Source organism: Strongylocentrotus purpuratus, unplaced genomic scaffold (genome assembly GCF_000002235.5).
Source record: "Strongylocentrotus purpuratus isolate Spur 01 unplaced genomic scaffold, Spur_5.0 spur5_contig_863, whole genome shotgun sequence".
In the NCBI taxonomy this organism is placed as follows: domain Eukaryota; kingdom Metazoa; phylum Echinodermata; class Echinoidea; order Camarodonta; family Strongylocentrotidae; genus Strongylocentrotus; species Strongylocentrotus purpuratus.
Window position 1 is genome coordinate 1434110 of NW_022145572.1, and position 27718 is coordinate 1461827.

Here is a 27718-nt window from a genome sequence, read left to right on the forward strand (position 1 = left end):
ATTACACTGTTTCTTTTTCTTCCCAGCTCAAAAACATCGTAAGAAACAAACAATCACTAGAGGGTTTACCGCTATATTTCACCATATATCTTTCCTAATAAGAAACATTCCGAGGAATCCTACTTTTTTAATGAACATCATTTTGCACCCCTCCCTCCCCATTCGTGAACATGGTTTTTGTTAATTTCCCAAGCCTTTGGATAAGCAAACAATAGGGTGTTCGGATCTTTCCTTCCCTCTCGCCTCCACGTGATTGCATTTCCGTATAACGATATCATGATATCTTCACCATTATGCATTTTTGACGGTTGCATTCTTATCAATCTCTATTATTAATTATAAGAAAAGTAATTTGCTTTTATTGATACAGTATCGGTTAATCTTAATCATAATTGTATGTGTTGACTTGGTTCACAGAGTAAAGTCCAAGGGTTGAGTGTATTACATGATAGACCAATTCACACATGCCATACATTTCTGGAAGAATGGGCGACCCAAGAATCAGGCAGAGGTTTACCGCAGAAAGCAAATCCTAAAGCAATCTCAATGTAACATGCAGTTATAACAATACTAACTTGTGAGTAATACCCGACTAGTCACACCGACAAGACCGCCACCAGGCCGACACCAGATCGAACAGAATAACGTTACTCCTGTGGCCAACAGTCAGTCCCCATGTATAATTTCAGTGTGACTTGGGCATAACTTGTGATCTTGTTCACTCCTACCGTAGTCACACCAACGGCAACGACACTAGAGCGGAAAAAGGATTCATGAAAAAATATACATGTCTGAACTGGCCTATTGGCTAATAACCATAATGCGTACACGTTACTAATTAGAGTTATCTTCAATATCTTCACTCAAGGGAACATAAATATCAGAAGTGGATCATTGGCGACTTCTGTGTAGGCGCACCCCGTGTTTCAGCTCCGGTCTCATTATTGCAGTTATGTTTAAACTTGACGATCTCCTCAAGGAGCTAGGTGAGTTTGGTCCCTACCAGCGCAGGGTGTTCGCCATCACCTGTACCATCGTCTTCTTCTCCTCATGGCTGTCAATGATTCCAGTCTTCCTGGCGGCTACAGTCGATCACTGGTGCGAGGTAAGTTTGGATTCTTTGTCCCTTACAAATCTGGCACATCTTCCGTAAAATGCCAAGCTCATTATCGAAGAGGTCACTATTTATTTAAAATGCATAAATAAAGAATATCTGTCTTGTAAAAGTTATATCTATAGTTTTGGTGTTTTTGAAACGCGGTATATGATTCGAGGTATCATCTTTATTTGGCCGTTGGTATCGTAATCGTGAGCTATCTTGGTAGTTTTATGTCAGTTTGAAAGAATACTATAGAAAAATATTTCCTGAAAAGAAACAACTAATAAGCTTGGAACAAACTGCCATGCCACACGCGGGATTGTCTACAAATCGAAGCCCATTCGGCATGTATTATGTCTATAACGTTTAAATGCACTTATATTCCGGTTGTTAGCATTCTGATCATTATTGGGAACCTAAATCAGGAAGATGATGTTTGTTCAGATTTCTATATCTAATATAATTGTAATTACTTCGAAAATTGGATCGCATGAAGATCTTTGGTGAGCGGAAGGCTTTAGATATATCATATCATACCTTCATCTCTATCCCCCTTCTACAGACCCCCGAATGGACTCCCGGATGTGAGCAGTATGGACTTTCAGAGGAAGCTTGCGCACTAGCCCAGAAGGAAGGAAGTATCCCTTCCAACTACACGTCAGATGGTGAGCTTGAGTACGCACAATGTGAGAAATACAACGTGTCAGGAGAGGAATTCTGGCCTGGGATCGATCCATCCAACTACAGCAGCGGATCACTACCAGTCATTGAGTGTGACCAGGGATGGGCCTACGATACCAGTCAGTACAAATCTTCTATAGTTACAGACGTGAGTATTTATATTTTTGTTTGTATATATATATATATATATATATATATAAACATCAAAGTAAAAAAGAAATATAAACAAATTTCTCACACAGTCACGCAAACACCCAGTCTTCACTTTCCAACTCCTCGCTCCCTCCCCTATATTTGTGTCTCTCTTTCAATACTGAATTCTTTCTGTCCTTCCTTCTCTCTCTCTCTCTCTCTCTCTCTCTCTCTCTTTATCCATCTATGTCTCTCCCCATCTCTCTGTCCCTGTCTCTCTTTCGGATCAATTGAAATTCATCGTCAATTTATATCTTAACGCTACTAGTTTGACCTGGTCTATCGAAAGCAAGATCTAGCCCATGTGTCTTGGAATATGTTTCATTAATAAACCACCCCACCCCACAAATCGCTCTGTAGATTAAGTTTTAGATTTCATTATTAATGTATTTTTTGTCTCCGTTAGTTCGACCTGGTGTGTGGAAAGGAAGATCTCACACAGGTGTCCCAATCGCTATACTTCGGAGGCTATCTGCTCGGATCCGTCGTGTTCGGATCTCTTGCTGACGTGTAAGTTATCTTCCCTAGTACATATATTAGAATATATGAGTTCTCCTCGTGCACGAGAGGTATGGAGGGGTGACAAGCCCCCCCCCCCCCCCCCCCCCCCTCCTCCTTCCAATTTTATGTTTGCAGATTTAGAATTTGTATAACCAGTAAGTAAATCGTGATATCAAGAAATAGGAATTAATGTTAAAACTGCTTGCCATATATACGCACATCATTACAGGGACTTGGTAACACTGTTCAGATGAGAGGAAATGGTGCTAAGGTAGTTACTTCAATGCTAGATATACGATTAAATATAATCTGAAATTTTGAGTGAAAACAGACCATTATTAATGATACAAATTGGGAAAAACTGATCTGATGAATTTCTTAATCCTCCCAACTATATTATTACAATTTAATTACATTTTAGGTGAATGAAAATCTACAAAAAGCAAAGAATTTGCTTTATATACCATTCAGATATTTAAGTGAGGCCTGTTTTATATTTTATTTTCATGGAAAAACGCTTGGGAAAATTCAAAAGGGTTGGGAGAATTTACTGTAAGAGGGTGTAGCACAGTGATGCCTTCAAAGAAAACCATAAATATCTGTGTGGTTTGAAAAGAGCAGTTTTTTCATCAACCTTCAACAATGTTCCCGAGTCACTTTAAGTGTACATTTTGTTTAAAGGGATCCGGTAACTTTGTCTCAGATTCTGAAACAAAATCCTGGATTTAGCTCATGCTGCAATGATAGGTCAGTCAGGAACCCCATGACTTTTACAAGCCGATCGCATGTCTGATTATCAAGATATTTATGATTGGAATTACAAATTTTGAAAACCGTTTGCCAAACGATTTTCATAACACTACAGTCTATTGGGGGAAAAGAGTATGGTAAAACCGGTCACTCAAACATTTTTACTTTTTGGAGGCACTTCTTGATAATTTTGAAGCGCGATTTTTTTAGGGCTTCAATATAGGGCCGTGCATCTCAGATTTAACATTGTTGAACGATCTCTTTAAACCTAAAACTGTAGAATCGGACGATGGTGGTCTTTGATGATCTGCATGATCATCCGTCTCATTGCCGGGTTCGCCCTTGCCTTCTCCCCGTCATGGTGGGTGTTCTCTACCATTCGATTTATTCAAGGATTCGTCGCCATCCCAATTTACATCATTTCCTTCGTATTAGGTAAGTCAAATACACTAGCACAAACTTGGCAAATGCTTATTTGTGTCTGGGTTTTCTTGGGGGGGTGCGTCTTTTTCCTTGTTTTGTTGTTGTTTATTTTTCAAATTAAGATGCATGCAAAAACCGAGATGATTATTGTTTGCATATTACTTAAGGCATACACTGTAGTAAGAATGGGATAAAATATTTCCCCACCTATCGAATTTACAAAAAAGGTAACGTGTCTTCAGGTAAAGGTTTATTCAACATGGGTAAAAAAAAATGTGGTGGCCTGGTATATATCTACATCAGATTTCGTATCATCATGGTGTGCACAAATCTAATTAAGTCACGTCTCTAACGTCATGTATAATAATTAACAAGACCAGAATAATGTTAATTTTCAATTTACCACTCTCGAGCCTTGAGAGAACTCCTACTGTTTGCAAAACATGCATACGTCCTCAATACTTATTCCACCCTAGTTCGGCTATGATTACTTTTCATCTTAGTTTTTAAATAAAATATCAATTTCAGCAAATGAGTTTGCGGGCACTTCAAAACGAAACATCACCGGGATACTTTTCGCTGTCCCCTTTGCCACGGGGTACGTATGCCTTGCTCTGGTTGCCTACTTCATTCGCTACTGGAAGACTCTAGAGATCGTTGCTACTGTTCCTACTCTCGTCCTGATGGCAATTATGATGTAAGAAACAAATCAGATCAACTTTATTTTCTCAATGTTTTATTTGCTTCAGTATTCCGAATTTCGAAAAGTGACAAGGGATGCCTTTTTTTTGGACATCTCTTGTCGAAAATGTTGCCGATGTTTCTGAGATTTGTTTGTAGTTGTAATTTCCCTACCTGACGTTAAACATCATTCGGTAGAAATGGTTATAAACGCAAGTTCAAGCTGTTCCAAAATGGTCCAAGTAACATGAATAAGGGTTATAAATCACATTAAGTTGAGGTAATATTCGATTTATTTTCTTGTTCACATTTAACATTACCCTTTTTTTAGTTTTGTTTACAAGAAGAAAAAAAGGATAATACAAAAGATTTATGTATCTACTATTCTTTCATTGCAACCTAAAGATTTGATTTCAAATACGAATATATATGCAAAGAGATACGGAACAATGGTATAAATAATTGGCACGATGAAAATGTAGGGCCTGATATATAAATACATGAATATCTATGTGGTTTCTATAATAAAGTTATTACACGATAATATATGAGACGGTATTAGCATATGAGTACATGCAATATTGCATATAACTGTGTGAAACATCAGACGTAGATCAGCTAGGTATGTCTATGATAGATACACCAGTTCAAAATGCAATTGATATGAAAAGGGAAAAAATATAGGATTAAAAAAAAGAACAATGCAGATATACAGGCCAAAGAAAATGATAATACAAACATATTTTGAATTTCATAACCAAAACGTAAATTTAACAAATGGTTTCCTTGTAGTTACTTAATTTTGGAATTAAGGAAAACGAAAATGAGGATATGTAAAAAAAAAAAAAAAAAGGAACCCAACTGCAAAGCTTCTTGGTGGATGGTCCTATAAAGGGAATAACGACTATACGCCTAACATAGTAGTGGGAACCAGGCGCGTACGCAGGGGGGGGGGGAGTTGGGTTTGAACCCCCCCTTCAGTTTTATTATGTGTGTATTTTCAGGTTAAACCCCCCCCTTTTTTTCGGGGGGGGGGTGTCCTCTTACCCCCTCCGCTTTGTCGTATCTGTGTCCTCTTACCTCCCCCCCCCCCCCCCTTGGAAAAACCTGCGTACGCTACTGGTGGGAACCAACAAGTAACAATGTCAAGCAAATGTTAATAAATAAGTTTCAAAGGAAACCCATATCATTGGGCCTATCTCGACGAAGAGAACTAAATACAAACCTAAGGAAGAAGTTACAAACTCAGTTCTTTCCTCATTATACCCCTTAACGTCCATCTTTGCTAGGTTCCTACCCGAGTCGGTAAGGTGGCAAATATCTAGCGGTAGATACGACAAAGCGGAGAAGACACTTGCAACAATGGCTAAATCCAACAAGAAGACACTTCCATCACCGCTCTTTACTGAGCAATTCAAAGAGCAAAGGGTAAGATTGGAAACAGTTCGGGTTGCCCTCAGGATCAGAGGAAGACCGTTACTGCAATTGGCAGTACATAACTGTGACGGCCTTCTTGGAATACGGACACCTGATGGAGTGTGTGTGGGATGATTGTGTATGAGTGCGTGTGCGTGGCTTGGTCGAGTGTCTGGTAGGGCTAAAGCCCTAGAGATCGACATTCCACCAGACCGACAACCAACGAGGCCGACAGTCCACAAAACCGACAACATTCTAGATCAATAGCCCATAAGACCACGGGCAACTGGTCCCATGAGCCTCACCACTTTTAGAAAGAGGGCCCAAAAGGGACTAGATTTCTATAATCGTCCCTTTTTGTCGGTATCGTGGGCTGTCTGTCTATTCAGATAACCCCGCCGGGGTGGGCGGTGCGTGGAAAATAGAAGAAGAAAGAAGATTATATATAACAAATCCGATCATCTCTATATCACTGTATCATTTGTTTAGAAGCCTCATTGTCATTTCAAATGTATACTCACTGCAAATGATAACACTGCGTCCAATATCTAGATAAACAATCTTATTGTTTCTCTTCAGAGTTGGATTGACCAATTATTTATTGATAACATGAATCAATCTACTTTTGTCTAGAAATCAGAAGGAGCGGGACATCAAGCATCTGCCTTGGACCTCTTCCGAACTCCTAAGATGCGAATGCGAAGCATTAATCTCACCTTTAACTGGTTGGTATCTCCTCAAAGTGGTTTTATTTGAATAGTTAGTGACAGTTTGGTAATTAAAAGTAATTTAAACAACGATAATTTGAGAATATAGTAATCATCTTCACATTAATCTGTATTCTTCCACCAATGACGATGGTGATGATGATTCATAGCATAACAATGACACAATAACTATGTTTTATATTTTGAAATTCACTACTTCCCCCAATGAGATTGATATTAACACTTTACATCTTTATACATTCATACATTATGTTTTGCCCTCTTGCATCAGGATGGTTAACGCAGTCGTTTACCATGGATTGTCTTTGAACACATCCAACCTCGGGGTCAACGATTACCTTGCCTTTGCAATCGCAGGAGCCGTCGAGATCCCAGCCTACCTCTTCTCATCTGTACTCGTCGAAGTTATCGGGAGACCTCGATGTCTCTGCGGTCTGCTCCTCCTCAGCGGAGCCTCGCTACTCTCTTCAGCCATATTTCGTAAGTCGAACACCGTAAGCTGGCTCCCGGCAAGAAGGCCCTGAGTTCTATGTATTGTCAATGGCAGGAAGGTCCTTCTTGCAGGCAGTTAACGCCCAATTTTCTATGTAGCGACAATATTGTAGGACCCAAGGAATTGTGTTTTTCGAGTCTTCCAATGCGACTGTTACGGTTAAACAACGTAGATTGCCACACTGTTTAGAATAATTATTTAAAAAACATACAACATACACATCATGTGCGACAAACATCGACTGCAGCAGGCCAGTATGTGTTCAATTTACTTTACCCTTGGTTGTAAAGATTTAAAATCCGAATAAACATTAGTCATTGATTCCTATTTGACTGTCCAATTAATCAATGACAATAACACAGAGTCACCGGCTACTATATTTGACATGTTTAACTGGTCTGTACAACTTCTATCGCCCCTGGTCAAGCAGTTCACGGCATATAACGTATTATTTCAAAATTGCGGTTTAATAGTCTTAGCCCCATTTTACAAACTTTTTGATCATGAGACATTTACTATGTTGTATTCATAGAATCCATGTTGCTTCATAACTGCTTCTTGAATCCATGCTTTAGTTTCTACTTTAAAATTACCTTTTGTTCAACAGCACCGGGAAGGACATCACTTTTCATTATTTACCTATCCTGTTGTTAGGAATAATGATAATGATGATGATGATGATGATAATGATGATGACGATGATGATGATAATGATAATGATGATAATGATGATGGTGATGATGATGATAATGATGATGATGATGATGGTGATGATGATGATGATGATAATGATGGTGATGATAATGATGATGATGATGGTGACGATGATGATAATGATGGTGATGATGATAATGATGGTGATGATGATGATGATGATGATAATGGTGATGATGATGATAATGATGATGATGATGGTGAAGATGAAGATAATGATGGTGATGATGATGGTGATGATGATAATGATGATTATGATAATGATGGTGATGATGGTGATGATGATGGCGATGATGATGATGATGATGATGATAATGATGATGATGATGATGATGGTGATGATGATGATAATGATAATTATGATAATGATGGTGATAATGATGGTGATGATGATGGCGATGATGATGATGATGATGATGATTATAATGGTGATGATGATGATGATCTTCAGTTTTTATATTGCGCCATAGTTCTGTTGACAAAACAAAACAAATCAAAGGCGCAGAATATTAATCCTATAACTTTTGACCTTTATACATGAAGCCCCTGGAACGGCACTTACAGTCTTTGCTATGATAGGCAAGTTTGGTATATCTGCTGCCTATGCAGTCCTCTTCCTGTATACTGTTGAACTCTACCCAACGTCAATCAGGTAATTTAATTAGGCAATATATGTACACGATACTCTTAAATGCATTCAAAATCATAATTGCGTATATTTATTAAAATATATTGTATATGTTTCAAAAAATTACAATTAGCCTACTTAAAATTAAAGCACTAATGAAATATTGGTACATACATACATGCAAACCAATGTTCCCATCAACACATATTAAAGGTCGGGTGGCATGTGGCAGACAATGTCTTACAAAATTGGAAATTTGGGACATTCAAATGTAATGACATTGCATTACATTCTATTTTTCTGCTCGGGTCAGGTTTTTATATAGAAATGCCTTCCAAGCTGTCCCCATTCACTATTAGCATGTTGTTGTTATCATTGATGTGTCATTGTACTGAGTTTATATGTCCTGTATTTCCCAATGAATCACCCTACCTCGACACCTAAAAGTCGAAATCGTATCCGGATCATTCTGTATACTGTGCAACCGTAGTTTTATGTTGGTATTTTTCTTTATAATTCTACCTTTACTTTTTTGTGCGACACTTTTCCCGATGACACAGGAGCTCCGCGATGGGCCTATTCTCGACCTTCTCCCGCGTGGCAGGTATCATCTCTCCCCTCATTCTCACACTATCCAAGTACTGGCGCCCCCTCCCCATGGTGATCTATGGTGCAGCAGGGGTAGCCGTCGGGTTCTCCACCCTCCTCCTCCCCGAAACCCGAGGGAGGAAACTCCCTGACACGCTGGAAGAGGGCGAGAACTTTGGAATGTAAGTGGAATTTGATCGCAATGACTTTTAAGAAATCAGCGCAACTTGCAAGGGCAATTTCAGTACCCTGTTTAATGTATCAAATTTAACGCTTTAGAAATCATAGATTCATAGCGACGTGTGCATAAGGATACCGCATATATATCGAAAGTGTAATATGGCCGGTTTTTATGAAAGCCTTTGCGATTGTGATGTACCAATTAATTTATCTTTTTACTCCATTTTATTATACGGTATATCCAGTGGCGTACGCAGGATTTTTTTCAAGGGGGGGGGGGGGGGGAGGGGGGTAAACATTTTGAAATCGGGCCAAAAATTTCGCAACGACTCAACTAGCCGCTGAATAAGCGGGGGGGGGGGGGGTAAGGTCATCTTTTTGAAGTCATCCAAAATGTGGGTTCTTGCATAGCGCTCATGTCTTTCAAAACATGACACTCCTGGAGTCCTGGCGCTCCACAGGCATTTAGTTGATCTAACAGAAAATGTACTTTATTATCTGAAGTAATCATGATAAAATCCAAGTCTGATAAGAGACCGAAATCCATTCAGTACTAGCGTAAGATGGGGTTGTGTGTCCGGACATTTAACAAACATATAGCCTTCTCTTTTGCCTTCGTATTTAATGAACAATATTCATGAACAAGCACTGACCATCATCAATATTTGTCCTGTATAATATTGTCGAACATAATTCTTAAAAGAGTTAAGAAAATTTGCTTGTAAACTTCTTCAAATTGCTGTTTTAAAGCAGCCATCCGGATGCAAAAGCCTGTCTGGACACACGACGTATAGGTATATTTTTTGGTAATCTTTGTGCTTATACATAATTTTTTAATTTTTTTAAAATCATTATCATTCTACTTATTGTTATTATTATCATTATCATTATCATTATTATTATACATGTTTCGCCAATACAGGAAAAGCCTAAAAGAGGAGAAGGTGAATGTAACATCGAAGACGAGGTCTGTTCAAATAAACTGTTCCGAGGAGGAAAAAGGAGTTGCAGTTTAAATTTACCAATATGCAATTTAAAAGAGATTGTAAGATGATCGGGGCTAGTATACAAATATTGACTGCTCATGAGGATGATGGTGGGAACTATCACTCCCAAGGTGGTGTTTACACCGGCCCTTCTATCACCCCCGAGGCGAAGCCGAGGGGGTGATAGAAGGGCCGGTGTGAACACCACCGAGGGAGTGGTAGTTCCCACCATCATCCGATTACAGAGCAGTCCATATTTGTTTTATATACCTCATCCTTTTTATTGATTCATGATTAGGTCTAGCTGTAGGTCTAGATCTAGCTCTAAAAACAGGAAACGAGATCAAGAGGAATTTACAAACCCAAATAAGAAAAATCCAACATCAAGTCCAAGGCAAGAGTATTGAATTCCTACGCGCTGCGCGTAACCGCGCGATTGCGGTAGCCTAGCAACTCAAAAAATTTGTGTGCGCAACTAAGTCGCGGGAGGGGGGTTAGGGGCGTCCTATCCCAGGGTTTGATAGAAGCTATCAACCCCTCTGACGTAATGATACTTGATAGATCGAAATGCTCCTTGACATGTGATATAGTCTTGACCAATCAGTGAATGACAATCTATGTATGAGGTATATAATTTATTATATTTCAAGTTTCCAAAGATAATGAAAATATGATAATCTTTAAATCTTTTAATCTTTAAAACATCACAATGAATATTCAAAATTAAAAAGGGAAAGAAAACGAAAGGAAAGAGATTAGCGCCTTCGTTACATTCTTAAATTTTCTCTCAGCCCCAACCACTCCCCATCTCTCTCTCCTCTTATATATCCTTCTCTCTCACCTTCACACACACGCATTCACGCACAACACACGCACGCGCACACAACCCCCACCCTCTCTCTCTCTCTCTCTCTCTCTCTTTCTTCCTTGTCGCTTTTCCATTTTTCTTCTATTAGTGCTGTATCATATTTGTCTTTATCTCTCTCGTTATGTCTCCTTTTCCGTTTTCCATTTTCTTTATTAGTTTTTTCTTACATTTTCTTTTATCCCTCTCTTTCTTATATGCTTTATACCTTCCTCTCTCATTATTCATTCGTCCTCCTTTTCTTTACATTTTCATATTTACAATCTTTGTTTCCTCTTGAGCTCAGTTTCGTTTGCTTTTGAATCCCCTCCCTTTCCCACCTCCAACCAACCATTGTCTAGTAAATAAACGTACTGGAGAACGGACAACGACAAAAAAATGACTATTTTGTGTCAAACTTGTCCATTAATTAACAGGAAGACAACAAAGTAAACACAACATTATGATTGTGCTAGAGATGTTTCAATCGTCTTTTATTGTTCAACAAATGATTTCAGAGGGGGTGGTGTGACTCATTACCAAGGAATGCAATATTAAAAAGCGTTACTTTTAACATTATTTTGAAATACTTAGTCCAGTACTACACCATAGCTAATACCAACAATAATAAGATTTAATTCTAATACAAATTCAAAGAGTAAAAACAGCAACGTATCCATTGCTTAATATTATTGCGAAGAAATAGTGTTACTATTGTTTATTCAATCTGAGTTAAACTGCTATATCATTATTAATATATCAATGAAATAAATTTGTGATGGTGAAGTGATGAAACATTTATTCTGCCAATTCCCTCTATTTCTTGTTTATTTGTTTGTTTGTTATTTTTGTCTGCAACATACCACTTGATAGAGATACTTAAACCCTTCTTTCCCAACCACTCCGATCAAAAGAAAGGAATAGATCAACAAGTTAACACCTATATAATTACAAAGACCTACACCTTGATAATAAAGGCTGTTAGCAATTGTTAAAATATGAACAGGAAATTAGGTCCATACTTTCTCGTAGAGAGGTTTGAACAATAATGACTTTGCCCCTTAACATTTGTATGTATTCCATTAAGAAATGACAGACAGTGAAATCTATTAGGAAGTTATAATCAGAGCAGTAAGTCAGCCACCATACGGCCTACAAAGTCACCCTTGAATCAAAAGATGATATAATGAGCAAAATTACGATGACCAAACATGACAAGATACCAGAGACACCCCCTCCCCTCCGCTCATTTTAGGAAGACTCTTTGAAACGCCATTTAGCAACCCTCTTCGGGCAATCCGATGTTGCAGAACTCCCAACGGACACTGGGGTCGGTTGTGTAGCACCAGGCGAATTCCTCGCCATCGGGGTTGCGGCAGAGGTTGTGGTCCCCGAGACCAGAGGTAGGGTAGTTCTCTGGGGTGCGGCTGTGACCGTGGGGCGACTGGGAGGTCCAGTTTTGGCACTCGCGACCGTTCCGTGTAGTCGAGACTTCTCCTCGGTAGTCAGCGCCAGGGGATTGGTGGTAGCATTCGGGATCTAATGCAATGTGGAATAAGTAGAAGTTTCGTAGTCGATTGGTTTAAACACTTGACTGGATATAGAAGAAGGTCGTGGGTTCGATCCCCGGCAAGTCACTCATGTCCTCAATCAAGGCACCTTAGCTAAATTGGCTCTCTCCACCCATAGGTACCCGGTATGATGCGATTTTAATTATTTTCCTTCAGAGACTAATTAATTGTTTAATGACTATGCTAACTCATGCATGAGTGGTATAAATCAAATTCCATATCATCTAAGAGAGGGTTATTTTATGTTATTATGATATATGAAAAATAACTCGAATTCAATATTCTATTTAAATATCTTTAATATGAATAGCGTCCACTGTTTGTTTTGTTCTGAATGTATTCGCATAAATATACAATACTTACTCGTGCATTCATAGCTGAAATCACCAATGGCACAATACTCCCATCGGGTATCAGGATCGGTGGTGTAACACCAAGCGGTGAATGCACCGTCGGGGTTTCTGCAGTAGTTGTGATCTCCAAGGCCCGCATTAGGGTAGTTGGCGGGTGTCCGGGAATGCCCCTGTGGGGTCTGGGAGTTCCAGGATTGGCATGTTTTACCGGAAAATGTCTGGGCCAACTCTCCCCTGTAGATGGTCCCGTTTGGATCGTCCGTGCCTAAAAAATGATTAATGTAGGCTTACGCATTATTTTATTCATTTAAGAGAGAATGAAATTAAAATTGAAATTAAGTATTTATTGTCCATTCGGAAATTTGTTTTTAACTGCTAAAAATAAAATGATCATAATGATACAGTAATGGTAAACTAGATTCATAACAGCTTTAGTTGGGTAAGTTAAAAGAAATAAGTTCCTTACGATGAGGATGCCGAAAGAGCATGGTATTAATAAAGGCATCTGATAAATATGAGTGCTTTTGAAATGCCCTCCTAGACTACTTTCCTGTTCTGCATGGTCCTTCAATTAATACATACATGTATGGTTCAACTTTCTTCCTTTAAAAAAAATATCTTCAAAGCAACTAAGTGAAAGTGCCAAGGCGTTTATTAATCCACTTACATGTTTTGGTCTGCAAATCTGTCGGCTTATTTTCTTTAATCGAGATTTCACTTATATATATATATATATATATATATATATACACACACATATAAAATGTATTTTGTCTGTCTGATTGGGGGGAGGTTAAAGACTTTGAATAATCCACTTAACATGCTTAAGAGTCATGTTTTTCAAAGCATGCAATATATCCTAACTTGAAATAGTGAGACTGTATAAAAATCACTCTTAAATATTTGTAATATTATTATTGATATATTGGTACATTTAAAAGAAAATGTATACTTACAATCGGGGATGCTTGAAACCAGCACTAAGATAGCAGCGAGTGCCATGTACAAGAAAAGTTTAGCCATGTTCAAGACGTTTTGTCGAACTCAAAGAAGAACTAAGGATACCAAAAAATAAGAAAAGAAATAATCGGATGGCTGTAGGAATGAAGCGGAGAATAAGATAAGGATTAAGATAGTGACTGTGGTATTTTACTGAATATCAACACAAAAGGAAGTGAGCCAACAGTTTGTGGATAAAGCTACCTGCTAATTTGGAGGTCTGTGGTAACCAGAACAGAAATAATGACGGGCCATGATATTCAAATAGTTGTAATGTTGGCGCATACGTAGAGTCATCCGAGTATCCTTAAAACTATAATTAACACCATAATTTCTATTGTTATCATTTTCATTAATCTTTGGTGTAAGTAGATGCACCTGACATATCATTTATAACTTAAATTGAATTGAACTCGTATCAAACTGAAGTTTGCACATTGTCAAGTAGAAGTTTTGTCAAAAATATTTGGAAATAATTAATAATGCTTCGTATTGTAAATTCTTCGGAATATTGCTTGATCTGTTTGATTCGATTTCACATAATGACAAAGTCCTAAGGTCATCGTAATAAATTCAGAACACATCAATACCGATAGAAAAAAAACTTTATGGTATTTATTGGAAAGAAATATTCTCTTCATTTCAAGTTCCCCGTCTCTCAAAAAAACACTAAAAGGTGGCAAAATGTTACTACTTCTATTTCACCCTTCCATGATGCAACAGGAATGAATAGCTAAGCAACTTATTCCTAACAGGCCAACTGTTTCTGGTATAGAAACATATATGCGGCCAACATTTTATGAATGTTATTAGATAGAGATACTTTGAGGAAGAGAGGAAATATACTCACCCTGCTCACAGTATCCAAAGCTTTCGAAGATTTGCTGTCCTTCCAATCTAGTTGTGCAACTGCCTGCTGGATCCTCGATATGAAGCTGGAAGGATTGGATGCCCACATTTATAGTATTACAAGTAGAAGACATCCCCACAGTATATCAAACTTGGGTTTTGATTGGTGGAAAGGACAATTTTCACCCATCCCATCAGTAATGATCAAAAGGAAAATAATTTAAATACGTGTCGTAGGCCAATCTGATTGGTCCAAAATATCATCAGGCCACAACCGAATTTCGAAGGACATAAAACAATCTTCTAAAAATGCGTGACTGTCAGGTTATGTTTGGTCGAAGGAAAGAATGGAACCCCGCCCATCGCTGCTTTTCTTTGGAAAATGATATAGGGCTATTCTTCCTTGAATACACGAAGGCGAGCACTGAAGTTTTTCTAAAGCTTTTTTCTAAAGCCCCGCCCATGGCGCCATGCTGATCAAGAGAAAGTGATAACGCCAAGACAGGAATACAGTTTTTTGACTTTGACTGAGAAGTTCCGTTACCACTAAGCCCCTTCCATCGATACCGACAATGGGGAAATGTTTATGCCAACCCTTGAAAACAAGTTAATTTTAAGACTTTGACTGAATGCACTGTTACTATTTAACCAGTGGCGGATCCAGGGCGCCCGGGGGACCGGCCCCCTCCCTAGGAAATATAACGTGTAAAAACACGCTAATTTTACCTTTTTTTCGGAGATGGCTCCCCCCCCCCCCCTAACACACACACACAGCGAATTTTCGGCCGGTGCGATTTTCAAATTTTCGGGAGCAAAAACAATTTTAAAAATGCCCCTTCCCCTAGAAAAATCCTGGATCCGCGCCTAATTTGTTCTGTTTTGAAATATATTTTATTGTTCAACAACAGAATGATAATATATATCATTTAATATAATATTACAAGATATTGAAGCTACATTTCTTCAACACAAATGAAATATATGATAACATTTCGGGGGCTAGGGTACGGGGCAGTGCCCAAAAATAAAAAAACAACAAAGAAAATGCACTAAATAATCAATAATTCATTGCATTCTACCCCGGTCCCCAACATAAACAAAAATCCATGCATTATGGCTCAAGGCATGGGCACACAGAAGATTTTTTTTTCTGTTGGGGATCGTGGGGGGGGGGGGATTCTATGAATTATTGATAATTTATTGCATTTTCTTTGTCTTTATTTTATTTGTGGGAACTGCCCCGTACCCTAGCCCCCGCTGCGTACAATCATGGTTCAGTGGCAAAGCAATGGCCTCGTAACTGTGAGGTCCCAGGATCAAAACCGTGTCGATGTGCTATATTAGTGCCCTTTTGTGAGGCATTAATTCTCATTATATTCCAACTATATGAGCGACAGTGCACATTTATTGTTGCTAGGTAGGACAAACAGTATCGCCTGTCCTACCTATCAATATGGAATGTATGCAATTCGCATTCTGACTTTTGAAAAACAATTATTTGTAATAGGTGGATGAAATAATTTGTAAGGAGTTACATTAGAAAGATTTGCGCATTAAATTTGATTACATTACACAAATGGCCCATTGAACTAAACTATTCCTTAACATTTGGCAAGGTGTCAATGGATGGATATACGTCTATTGTTTGCAATGTACTGTAATTCATTCGCATGATCCTTAAATTTACCTTGGCTCTTCTAATAGTAATAATGATAATAATAACAAAAATAATAATAATAATAATAATAATAATAATAATAATAATAATAATAATAATAATAATAATAATAATAATAATAATAATAATAATAATATAAATAATAATCACATCTGTATACCGCATAATGCTGTTTCTAAGCGCTTTACGATTTAAAAAACAAAATCATTCTTTAAAACTTATTGACAACAAAAACCACCATAAATTATGAACATTATAAGGAGGACTGTCGTACTGGTCCCGTGGCGTACATATGAAATTATTTTCTTTTTAATATAAAAAATCGTTCTGTCGTACCGTAATGCCCACCACCGCCCCCCTCCCGAAATACACCATCCCACTCCCTCTATCTCTCCCTCTCTCTCCTCTCTCTTTCTCTCTCTCTCTCTCTCTCTCACACACAAACTCAAACAACACACACACACACACTCATTTCACTTTCTATATCCCTTCATGTCTTGAAGAGGTCTGAAATATGAGGTCCAATGGCAACGTCCGAAGTTTTATCTGGATTTCAGTAAAGTGGATTTTCTTGACAAGTAAACCAGCATATTTTCAAAGCAGTTAGTAATATGACAAGTTTGATGAAGAGGGTCGAATTTAAAAATTGACGAGTGTTTCGTGAAAACAACCAGACATTGTACAAGGTCAGTTACATACACTGTCTTAATTCTTGAAGCGGATAATGGGAGCAGAGTTGCGCTTAAAGGAACATCCAAAATTTGATACCATTAAACTATGAAATCACCACTGAAATTGTGCATGTTCGTGGTTCGTCAAATGCGACCACGTTTCTTTGGCATAATAATATGTAAAATATTATACAGAAGCAAATTTGCCATGTTGCCCACCTTCACACTTGCTCTCGAACTCAAAATTGTAAGAAATATCACCCGAAACTGTTCTATCGATTTCACCGACAAGTCTGCCTTTCAGCCTGGAGCTTAGCAAGTTTGAAAAACAAATATTTTAAAAAATATTTAAAAATCTGTGAAACAAATTCAAAAGTTTATATATCAAAATATGAGATGTATGCAGGACTGCACACCAACAGGAATACACTTGTATTTCGATGTCATGGGCCCTTTCATGGCAAGCATGGATTAGGCGTCGTCATCAACGGGTTCCGACAAAAAAGCGACATTATTATTTTCCTTTAATTGGCACCTTGATTATTAAAGATTATTTGTTTGAATGATATAATTTAAATGTATCATTTTGATCTTATGTAGTGTAACTCTATAATGGACTAAACACTGGTTGTTTATCAACCTTCAAAAAACTGATTGGAATATGCCAAACTTAAAGAGAAGTTGCTTAATATGATATCTGCTGCTACATGTAGTTTTTCATGAGCATATGAACTTTCATTTGTTAACAGTTCTGATTACATATATGTTTCATAAAGCATTTTGAAAACCATTTGAACACTTTATCCTGTGTCATTATGATGCCATGCTTGTTTATCATCGCTAAAATTCGACAAGCTTGGGTATACCATGCAAACATTGACACAGTCATGCTCTTGTACTTCCTCTCTACAAAGAAGTGAATTGATGCATTTCGGAACCTACTGATTTAAATATAAGATGCTTATCATTCTAATAACTAAGGATAATGTGAGAAGTTGTTGTTACAAAGAACTCAATAAGTTTGTGTATCATTTTTAACCATCATACGATGATAGTAGGTTTGATATTTCAGAAATTAAAGTCCATGTTTTGAAATGGAGATATTTTTATAAAATTAGGATCAATCTATAATAAAACCAGCACTCTGTTTTGTTTTGTTTTTCCCTGCTACATAGAATGCTCAGTTTGATTAAGTAAAGAATTTTCAAATTGGTGTCATAAAAACCCATGATTAAAACAATGCAATGTACCTGTTTACATTTGATGGATTCTCTTGACAATTATGTACGTCGTTAGATTTCAAGGTGAACGAACCAAAATCATGTGTCAACATTTTGATTTCATTCTTCAATGAACCTTGGAAGAAATATCTGAATGGCATTGGTGAAATGTATGTCTGTGGCTTTGATATCGATGAATGGTAACAAACTTTGTTTATTTTTGTATTCATATGAGTGTGCATGTGAAGTGGCGTAGCTTGGATCCAGCTATTGATGGTAATCAGTCTTATAATGTAGATAAACTGTTAGAGAACAAGGCTATGAAGTAAAAGAAGGATGACATATTAGGTTCGTTCTATGTTGCCTGGCCCTTTTATGTTTTCTATCTTTTACTATCTTTCACTCTTAATTTTCTCTCAAGTTTTGCTTTTCAATGTGGGTAAGGGAGAGAAAGGGTGTATTTACCTGAGCTCGTCCATTTTTGATGGTAGGTACGCCGTTGCTGATTGATTATTAAACTGTAGTTGCATATGTATTGGAATGTATGTACTGTGTAATTTCTGTTATGGTTGTTGCTGTTCTGCGAATGAATATGCTCATCCATTGTGTTTATGTTGCAGGATCATTTGAAGGATAATTTTCTTTTTTTCCTTTGTAACCCGTGGCAGAGGTGCTGGGGGGGGGGGGGGTTCCTCTCCCCTCTTGATAAGCAAAATTTTGAATAAATCAGAGGGACAACAAAGATATGATAGGACATAAGGAAATAAGCTATGTATCTGGTTGCGATGCACTTGCATTTAATTGAAATGCTAAGGGAAAACAATACAAAATGATATTGCTGATTGACACCTTTTTATTTTATTTTTAAATACCAAGAGCGTAAGAGAACATACACAAAATCTGACAATGTTTGAACATAAATAACAATAACTCACCAAACTATGATGGTTGCAATGAAGCATTTCTCCTTTTTTCCCCTTTTTTTTTATAGCTAGGACCCTCATTATTCCTTATATTTCTTTTATATTTGTACAGTTAGTTTGTTTACATCACAATATCACAATGAACTTTAAGTATATGAAAGGAAATTTGACTTAATCTCAAGGAAAAGCCACAAGGATAATGTTAGAAGAAGTGAGAATTGTTGTTTATCCATTTCAGGGATTTTCATTAAAAAACATGCCCTCTCCTAACCCCCCCCCCCCCCCCCTCCTCACCCCGGCTACAAAATTCTTAACCCACCACTACTTCTTGACAGTAGCGAGATTGGACAAAAACACACTCACCCTTGAAATATTTGGTTCTTGTGTGGTTGCAGGAGGTGACCCACGAAAATGGGAAAAAAAATTCATATCCATGGTTTACTTGTCCGGATTAAACAAATTAAAAGATGAATTATAAATCAGATGAGGGCTTACAGGCCATATATTTAAATAATATACTATTTCAGTATCTGTCAAAGGAGTAACAGCTCTATGAAAACTCGAAATCAAAAGCTTTGAAAATCGGATGTTGTCGCCCTAAAAAAAAAAAGGCTATCGATTTCATGACATCATCATCATCCATGGTCCGGTGACATATGCACTAGGCCACGACACCTCGACGCTATGTTATGCTGGTTAAATTCCCAAGAAATTGTTACTTATATCAACTTTTATTCAAGTATTATATTTTTTTAATTCGTATTCAACAATGTTCCATATTAAACCATCACTGAAATCTACTCAAAATATTTTGTTGAAAGATATTAAAAGCTGATATGTCAGAAAGGATACATTTAAATATCAGAATGTCTACACAGTGGATAAGATATTAAACAAATTGTTCACAAGAGTTAAGCTAATTCCATTTTCCAATTACGTATCGCGTTGAAATCATTTTATTCAGGTAGATAATTTTAATCGATTGCATTACCCCAGATAATTTTCATGAAAATATATGTAATCATATCTGGATTATTAGAAGAAAAAAATAAAATAAAAAGAAGAATTATAAATGATATTAAAGAGAAAATTAAGTTCTATTTTCAGACCACAAATGCCTTCAAAGTGCATGGTTATTGCTCGTATTCTTATTTATGACCTTTCTAGTGCTCTTTAAGGACCTAAAATTGCTATGAAGGTAATTTTAGACCCCCATAATGTGTGAAATTTAGCCAATACGGTCATACCAATTCAGCTCCACTTTTTAGAAATTAAGGTGACCTTTAATTAATTAATTGATTTTTTAAAAAAATACATGAGCCGGCTGGTTGTGCGTAATATAACCAACACGAAAAAACACCAACATCGGCATTGGCTGAAATACGACGTAAAAGGCGCTATTTCGTTTTTCCAACGGCTTTTTCAAATTATCTAATATTTGTGGTGGTACAAAAGTATTAGAAACCATTATATTTATGGATATTTCAGCCGTCTTTGAACCGATTTTGATCAAACAAAGATGATTTTGTCATTTAAATTGTATGTTCTTTCAAATTTGACACTCAGATTTTCATTATCTCACTAAAATAAAAATATTTTGTGTAGCGCTTTCTGCAACAGAACTCAACTATTCATGAAAATATATATATTCATGTCTGGATTATTATTTTAAAAAAATTCTTTTTTAAACATGAATTATAAATGATATCAATTATAATCGATTGCATTACCCAAGATATTTTTAATGAAAATATATATAATCATGTCTTGGTTATTAAAAAAAAAACATGAATTATAAATGATATTAATATATTGTCGTCCGGTGCTGCCTATTTACCATCCCCCTCCTCACATACTTTTTTTTTTATTGATTCCAAATAATACAAATTAATTTTAGAAATAAAATACAGTTGTTTTTCCTTGACAAGAATTCAAAACATTTTCATTACATTATAACGAAAATGAAATCAGTTGTAACATAAAACAAACAACCCCATTCAACCAAACACACTACTACCCCCCCCCCCCCCCTCCCCACCATACGACACACACACCACCGACCACACTTCCACCACACACTGTTCCTAGCCTCCTCAGAATACCCTAAATTGGAGCGACAGACAAACAGAAACAATCTATTTAAAACATGTTTTGTTAATCATTTAAACGAGGCTACAATAGCCACAATAGCCCAGTGTTAAAATTTCATGAAAACTTTACTTGTTCTCATTTCTGTAAATTTAAGGCCAATTTACCTGCCCTCCCTGCAATATTCTTTTCTTCTTTCAATATATATCCAATACTTCATTGCAAAAATAATTGTATTACAAATCTTTATTCGTGGGGAGTTACCGGACAACCCTAAATGAATATCTATCCAGTCGATAGACCTTAATTCCCTTAGCTCAAACTTTTTCCCCCTTCCACAGGGTTCTTTATTTCAAAACAAATTCCATCATATACAGTTTATCCATATATTATATACAAATAATTAAAGAAATAATTTCCATACATAATGGCTTGACACAGATAATAATCATTTAGCTCAAACTTAGCTATTACATTTTGCCATAATCTTTGAACATGTACACACTCCCAGAACAAGTGTAAATATGTTTATCTCTGTCTCTCACAAATACACACCCACACTTCCCGTTCTCTCACTATATCTCTTCATGTCTCGGAGAGATCTGAAAACTGAGATGCGATGGCAACCGTGACGTCCGAAGTTATATCTGGATTTCAGTTAAAGAGGATTTTCGTAACGAGTAGACCAGCATATTTTTAAATCAGTCACTCTTATATGACAAGTTTGATGAAGAGGGTCGAAGTCAATTTTAAAGTGAGAGAGTGTTTCGTGCAAACAACCAGACATTGTACAAGGTCAGTTTAGTGCGCTGAGTTGCACTTGAAGGAAAATCCAACATTAAAGCCCAAGTCCACTCGAAAAAAAAACTTAATTTCAATAGAAGCAGAAAGATCAGACTAACCAATCAAAAAAAGTCTGAGCAAAACCAGATAACTAATAAGAAAGTTATGAATTTAATGACATTAAAAACTTTGAAAATCACTAGACAAATTGGCAACTCACTCATGAGTCTGTGACGTGTTGTCCTCACTATCCCCTAATTATTTTCTTTATATGGATGATATAAATTTCCTATTTTCTCCTCAAGAATCTTATTTCTTCACACCAGCATCCAAGTTACATTAATAGTAATATGTTTTGTGTGGATGCACTAATATGGGGTAGTTGAAATATGTGAATTTTGATAAACTATTAATATAAAAATCAATAAATTATGAATATACAATATTCAGAAATAGTAGAAATTCTTCAAAGTTCATAAAAGATTTTGTGAAATGTCATGCCCGCAATATGATACAAATCATATATCCTGGGCAAAGGCATGGGGAAATCAAGTTTTGGGTAATAAAAAGGGACATTAATGGGATTAAACCATAAAGAGCATTTAATAAATAGTGAGGACATGTCGTCGCAAACTAATAACCACCTTGGCAATTTGTATTGTCATTCTCATTGTTCCATAGTTTACATACTTTTTTTCAAAACTTCATAACTTTCTTATTAATTATCCGATTTTGCTCAAACTTTTTTGATTGGTTTGTCAGATTTTTCTGCTTTTATTAAAAGTAAGTTATTTTCGAGTGGACTTGTCCTTTAAAGACCATGTTGAAATAAATGAATTATATATTCATTTATGAACGGTTATGAGTCATGAATTACAATAATATCAATTATATACTAATTTAGTATCTGTCAGAAGACTAGCAGCTCTCTGGAAACTCGAAATCAATAGCTTTGTAAATCGGAATTGTCTACTTTAAAACCAGCTATCGACTTCATGACATCATGTTATGTGGAGTACGCATATTCACAATTCACTGTGCATTAAGTCAGAAAGTCAGATTCTTATTTTTGTCCCCAATCAGTCACAATGACAATGTAGTTTCATAAAGTCTCCACCCCTCGCAAAGTTGTCTGACATTTCTCGCACTTTCTGACTCTCGGAATTAAGATTGAAACAAAATTGAAAAGGGTACGCAAGGTATGGGTATGATATTCTATTTCGATTGTATAGTACATTGTTTCTGGTAATCTCTGTGATTATACACTGTGAAAAAATTGGGCAATATTATTTCAACACGTAACCCAACGGTGTGCCATAGTCAACCCAACCATCTATGGGGCAATATTTGCATAATTTGTTAGTATTTTGCCCAAAAGCTGGTCAAGATTTTCACAACAAGTGGGCTGCCGTAGTTGGGCAGTTGAAGGGTGATATGTTAGCCCAAATGTTGGTCAAAATACGAAACAATTATGCACGTGTGAAGTCGGGTACTTTTACCAATACCACTGGGAAAATTATTGCCCAATAGATGGTTGGGTTGACTATGGCACAACGTTGGGCAAAGTGTGGAAATAATATTGCCCACATTTTTCACAGTGTACTTGATTATTTGTATTATTACTATATTATCATTAGTAGTAGTAGTAGTAGTAGTAGTATTATCATCATCATCGTTATCCTCACTATTGTCGTTGTGAATCGCACATGTTTCGCAAATTCAGGAAAAGCCTATAGAGGAGAAGAAGAGGGATGTAACATCGAAGACAATGTCTGTTCAAATCAACTGTTCCGAGGAGAAAAAAAGGAATTGCAGTTTAGATTTACCAAGATGCAAGTTACAAGAATGTGTAAGATGTTTGGGGCTAGTTCATTATATTTTTATTTTCCAAAGGTAATGAAAATGTGATATTAAACCTTTTAAACATTACAATGAATATTCAAAATTAAAGGGATCCGGTAACTTTGTCCCAGATTCTGAAACAAAATCCTGGATTTAGCTCATGCTGCAATGGTAATTACAAACCTTTAGGTCAGTCAGGAACCCAATGACTTTTACAAGCCGATCACCTGTCTGATTCACTACAGTCTATTGGGGAAAACGAGTATGGTAAAACCGGTCACTCAAAAAAATTTTGAGGCACTTCTTGATCATTTTGAAGCGCAATTCCTTTAGTGCTTCAATATTACACTATTTCACAGACACTGATAACACATATAGGGTCGTGCATCTCAGATTTAACATTTTTAAACGACGCCTTTAAAAGGGAAAGAAAACGAAAGGGAAAAGATTCGCGCCTTCGTGTGTTTAAATATTTTCTCTCAACCCCAACCCCTCCCCATCTCTATCTCTCTATCTCTCTATCTCTCTCTCTCTCTCACTCACTCACTCTGTCTCTCATACTCTCCATATATATATCCTTCTCTCTCACCTTCACACTCACAAGCATGCACACACACATGCACACATACACAGACACACGCACGCGCACACATTACAATGAATATTCAAAATTAAAATGGAAAGAAAACTCTCTCTCTCTCTCGCTCTTTCAATCTCTCTCTCTCTCTCTCTCGCTCTTTCAATCTTTCTCTCTTTCTCTCTCCCTCTCTTTCGCTATCTCTCTCGCTCTCTCTCTCTCTCTCTCTCTCTCTCTCTTTGTTCCTTGTCCATTAAACGGAAATACAACAAAGCAAACACAACATTGTGATTGTGCTAGAGATGTTTCAATCGTCTTTTATTGTTCAACAAATGATTGCACAGGGGGTGGTGTGACTCATTATCAAGGAATGCAATATTGATACATCAAACAATATATGAAGTATTTAATCCAGTACTACACCTTATAGCCAATACAACACAATGCTAAGATTTAATTCTAAGACTAATACAAATTCAAAGAGTAAAAACAGCAATGTTTCCATTGCTTAATATTATTGCGAATAAATAGAGTAACTACTGTTTATTCAATCTGAGTTACACTGCTATATCATTATCAATATATCAATGAGATAAATTTGTAACGGTGAAGTAATGAAACATTTATTCTTCTATTTCCCTCTATTTCTTGTCTAGTTTTTGTTTGTTATTTCTTTCTGAAACACACCACTTGATATAAATAGTTGACCCCTTCCCTCCCAACCACCCCATCAAAAGAAAGTACTAGCAGAACAACACCTAAAGAATGTTAGCAATTGTTAAAATATGAACAGGAAATTAGATCCATACTTTCTCGTAGAGAGGTTTGAACAATAATATTCCATCAAAGAAATGACAGACAGTGAAATCAATATAGGAGGTTGTATCATAGCAGTAAGCAGCCACCATATGGCCTACAAAGTCACCCTGTTTCCAAAGATGATAAATATTAAAAAGCAAAATTACGATAACGAAACATGATAAGATTCAAGAAATACCCCTTCCTCCTCCGCTCATTTTAAGAAGACATTGAACGCCATTTAGCAAGCTTCTTCGGGCAATCCGATGTTGCAGAACTCCCAACGGACACTGGGGTCGGTTGTGTAGCACCAGGCAAAATCCTCGCCGTCGGGGTTGCGGCAGAGGTTGTGGTCCCCGAGACCAGAGGTAGGGTAGTTCTCTGGGGTGCGGCTGTGACCATGGGGCGACTGGGAGGTCCAGTTTTGGCACTCACGACCGTTCCTGGTAGTCGAGACTTCTCCTCGGTAGTCAGCGCCAGGGGATTGGTGGTAGCATTCGGGATCTAATTCAATGTGGAATAAGTAGAAGTTTCGTAGTCGATTGCAACACTTGACTGGATATAGAAGAAGGTCGTGGGTTCGATCCCCGGCAAGTCACCCATGTCCTCAATCAAGCTAAATTGGCTCTCTCCACCCATAGGTACCCGGTAGTATGTGATTTTAATTATTTTCTTTCAGAGACTAATTAATTGTTTAAGGACTATGCTCACTCATGCATGAGTGGTATGAATCAAATTTCATATCATCTTAGAGAGGGTTATTTTATGGTATTATGATACTTGAAAAATAACTCGAATTCAATATTCTATTTAAATATCTTTAATACAAATAGCGTCCACTGTATTTTTTGTTCTGAATGTATTCGCATACATATACAATACTTACTCGTGCATTCGGGGCTGAAATCACCAATGGTACAATACTCCCATCGGGTATCAGGATCGGTGGTGTAACACCAGGCGGTGAATGCACTGTCGGGGTTCCTGCAGTAGTTGTGATCCCCAAGGCCCGCATCAGGGTAGTTGCCGGGTGTCCGGGAGTGCCTCTGTGGGTTCTGGGAGTTCCAGGATTGGCATGTTTTACCGGAAAAGGTCTGAGCCAACTCTCCTCTGTAGATGGTCCCGTTTGGATCGTCCGTGCCTAAAAAAATGATTAATGTGGGCTTACGCATTCTTTTATATATTTAAGAGAGAATAAATTTTAACGTGTCATGGTCTGCAAAACTGTTGGCATATTTGTTTTTAAATCTAGATCTCACTTATATATATACATATATATATATATATATATATATCATGTATTTTTCCTGTCTGGTTAATAGAGGGCGTGGAAGGCTTTGAATAATTCACTTAACATGCTTAACAGTCATGTTTTTCAAAGCAATGCAATTATCTTAACTTTAAGTTGTGAGACTGTGTAAAAATTACTCTTACATATTTGTAATATTATTATTTATATATTGGTACATTATACTTACAATCCGGTTGGCTTGAAACAAGCACGAAGGTAGCAGCGAGTGCCATGTACAAGAAAAGTTGGGCCATGTTCAAGACGTTTTGTCGGACTCAAAGAAGAACTAAAAATACAAACAAAAATATGAAAGGGAATATTCAGCTTGCTGTTGGAATAATGAGGAGGATAAACGAAATGACTATGGTTACTGCTTACTGACAAAATACAAAATACGGCAATGGTTTATAGAGAAAGCTATTTAGAACTGGTAGGTCGGTGGTAACAAGATCAGAAATAATGATGAGCCATGATATTCAAATAGTTGTAATGTTGGCGTATTATTAAAACGGTCCAATTATCCTTTAACTCAAAATCATCACCATCATTTCTATTGTAATCTCTCAAAATATCACTCAAAGGTGTCAAATAATACTACTTCTGTTTCACCCTTCCATGATGCAACAGGAATGAATAGCTAAGCAACTTATTCCTTACAGGCCAACTGTTTCTGGTATAGAAACATATATGCGGCCAACATTTTATGAATGTTATTAGATAGAGATACTTTGAGGAAGAGAGGAAATATACTCACCCTGCTCACAATATGAAAAGCTTTCGAAGATTTGCTGTCCTTCAAATCTAGTTGTGCAACTGCCTGCTGGATCCTCGATATGAAGCTGGAAGGAATGGATGCCCATATTTATAGTATTACAAGTAGAATACATCCCCACAGTATATCAAACTTGGGTTTTGATTGGTGGAAAGGACAATTTTCACCCATCCCATCAGTAATGATCAAAAGGAAATAATTTAAATACGTGTCGTAGGCCAATCTGATTGGTCCAAAATATCATCAGGCCACAACCGAATTTCGAAGGACATAAAACAATCTTCTAAAAATGCGTGACTGTCAGGTTATGTTTGGTCGAAGGAAAGAATGGAACCCCGCCCATCGCTGCTTTTCTTTGGAAAATGATATAGGGCTATTCTTCCTTGAATACACGAAGGC

At 37.0% G+C, this 27718-nt stretch overlaps 3 protein-coding genes across 3 annotated transcripts; 1 reads left to right on the forward strand and 2 right to left on the reverse strand.

Annotated features, from left to right (window-relative positions):
• Window positions 1-952: 952 nt before the first annotated feature.
• LOC590278 (organic cation transporter protein-like) lies at window positions 953-10131 on the forward strand. Its single transcript, XM_030972546.1, has 11 exons — window positions 953-1105; window positions 1662-1928; window positions 2379-2482; window positions 3504-3658; window positions 4175-4343; window positions 5617-5755; window positions 6377-6468; window positions 6743-6951; window positions 8222-8330; window positions 8867-9076; window positions 9997-10131. Exons 1-11 carry the CDS (start codon window positions 953-955, stop codon window positions 10088-10090), a joined length of 1701 nt encoding a protein of 566 aa, XP_030828406.1. The 3' UTR covers window positions 10091-10131.
• Window positions 10132-11550: 1419 nt separating this feature from the next.
• LOC105443550 (plasminogen-like) lies at window positions 11551-14775 on the reverse strand. The gene is made up of 4 exons (XM_030972766.1): window positions 14678-14775; window positions 13785-13883; window positions 12839-13093; window positions 11551-12443 (listed from the first exon to the last, which is right to left on the reverse strand). Exons 2-4 carry the CDS (start codon window positions 13849-13851, stop codon window positions 12181-12183), a joined length of 585 nt encoding a protein of 194 aa, XP_030828626.1. The 5' UTR covers window positions 13852-13883; window positions 14678-14775; the 3' UTR covers window positions 11551-12180.
• A 9971-nt stretch (window positions 14776-24746) lies between these two features.
• LOC115919304 (plasminogen-like) lies at window positions 24747-27393 on the reverse strand. The gene is made up of 4 exons (XM_030972760.1): window positions 27302-27393; window positions 26735-26833; window positions 26143-26397; window positions 24747-25760 (listed from the first exon to the last, which is right to left on the reverse strand). The coding sequence occupies exons 2-4, from the start codon at window positions 26799-26801 to the stop codon at window positions 25498-25500; spliced, it is 585 nt and encodes a 194-aa protein (XP_030828620.1). The 5' UTR covers window positions 26802-26833; window positions 27302-27393; the 3' UTR covers window positions 24747-25497.
• Between the last annotated feature and the right edge of the window lie 325 nt (window positions 27394-27718).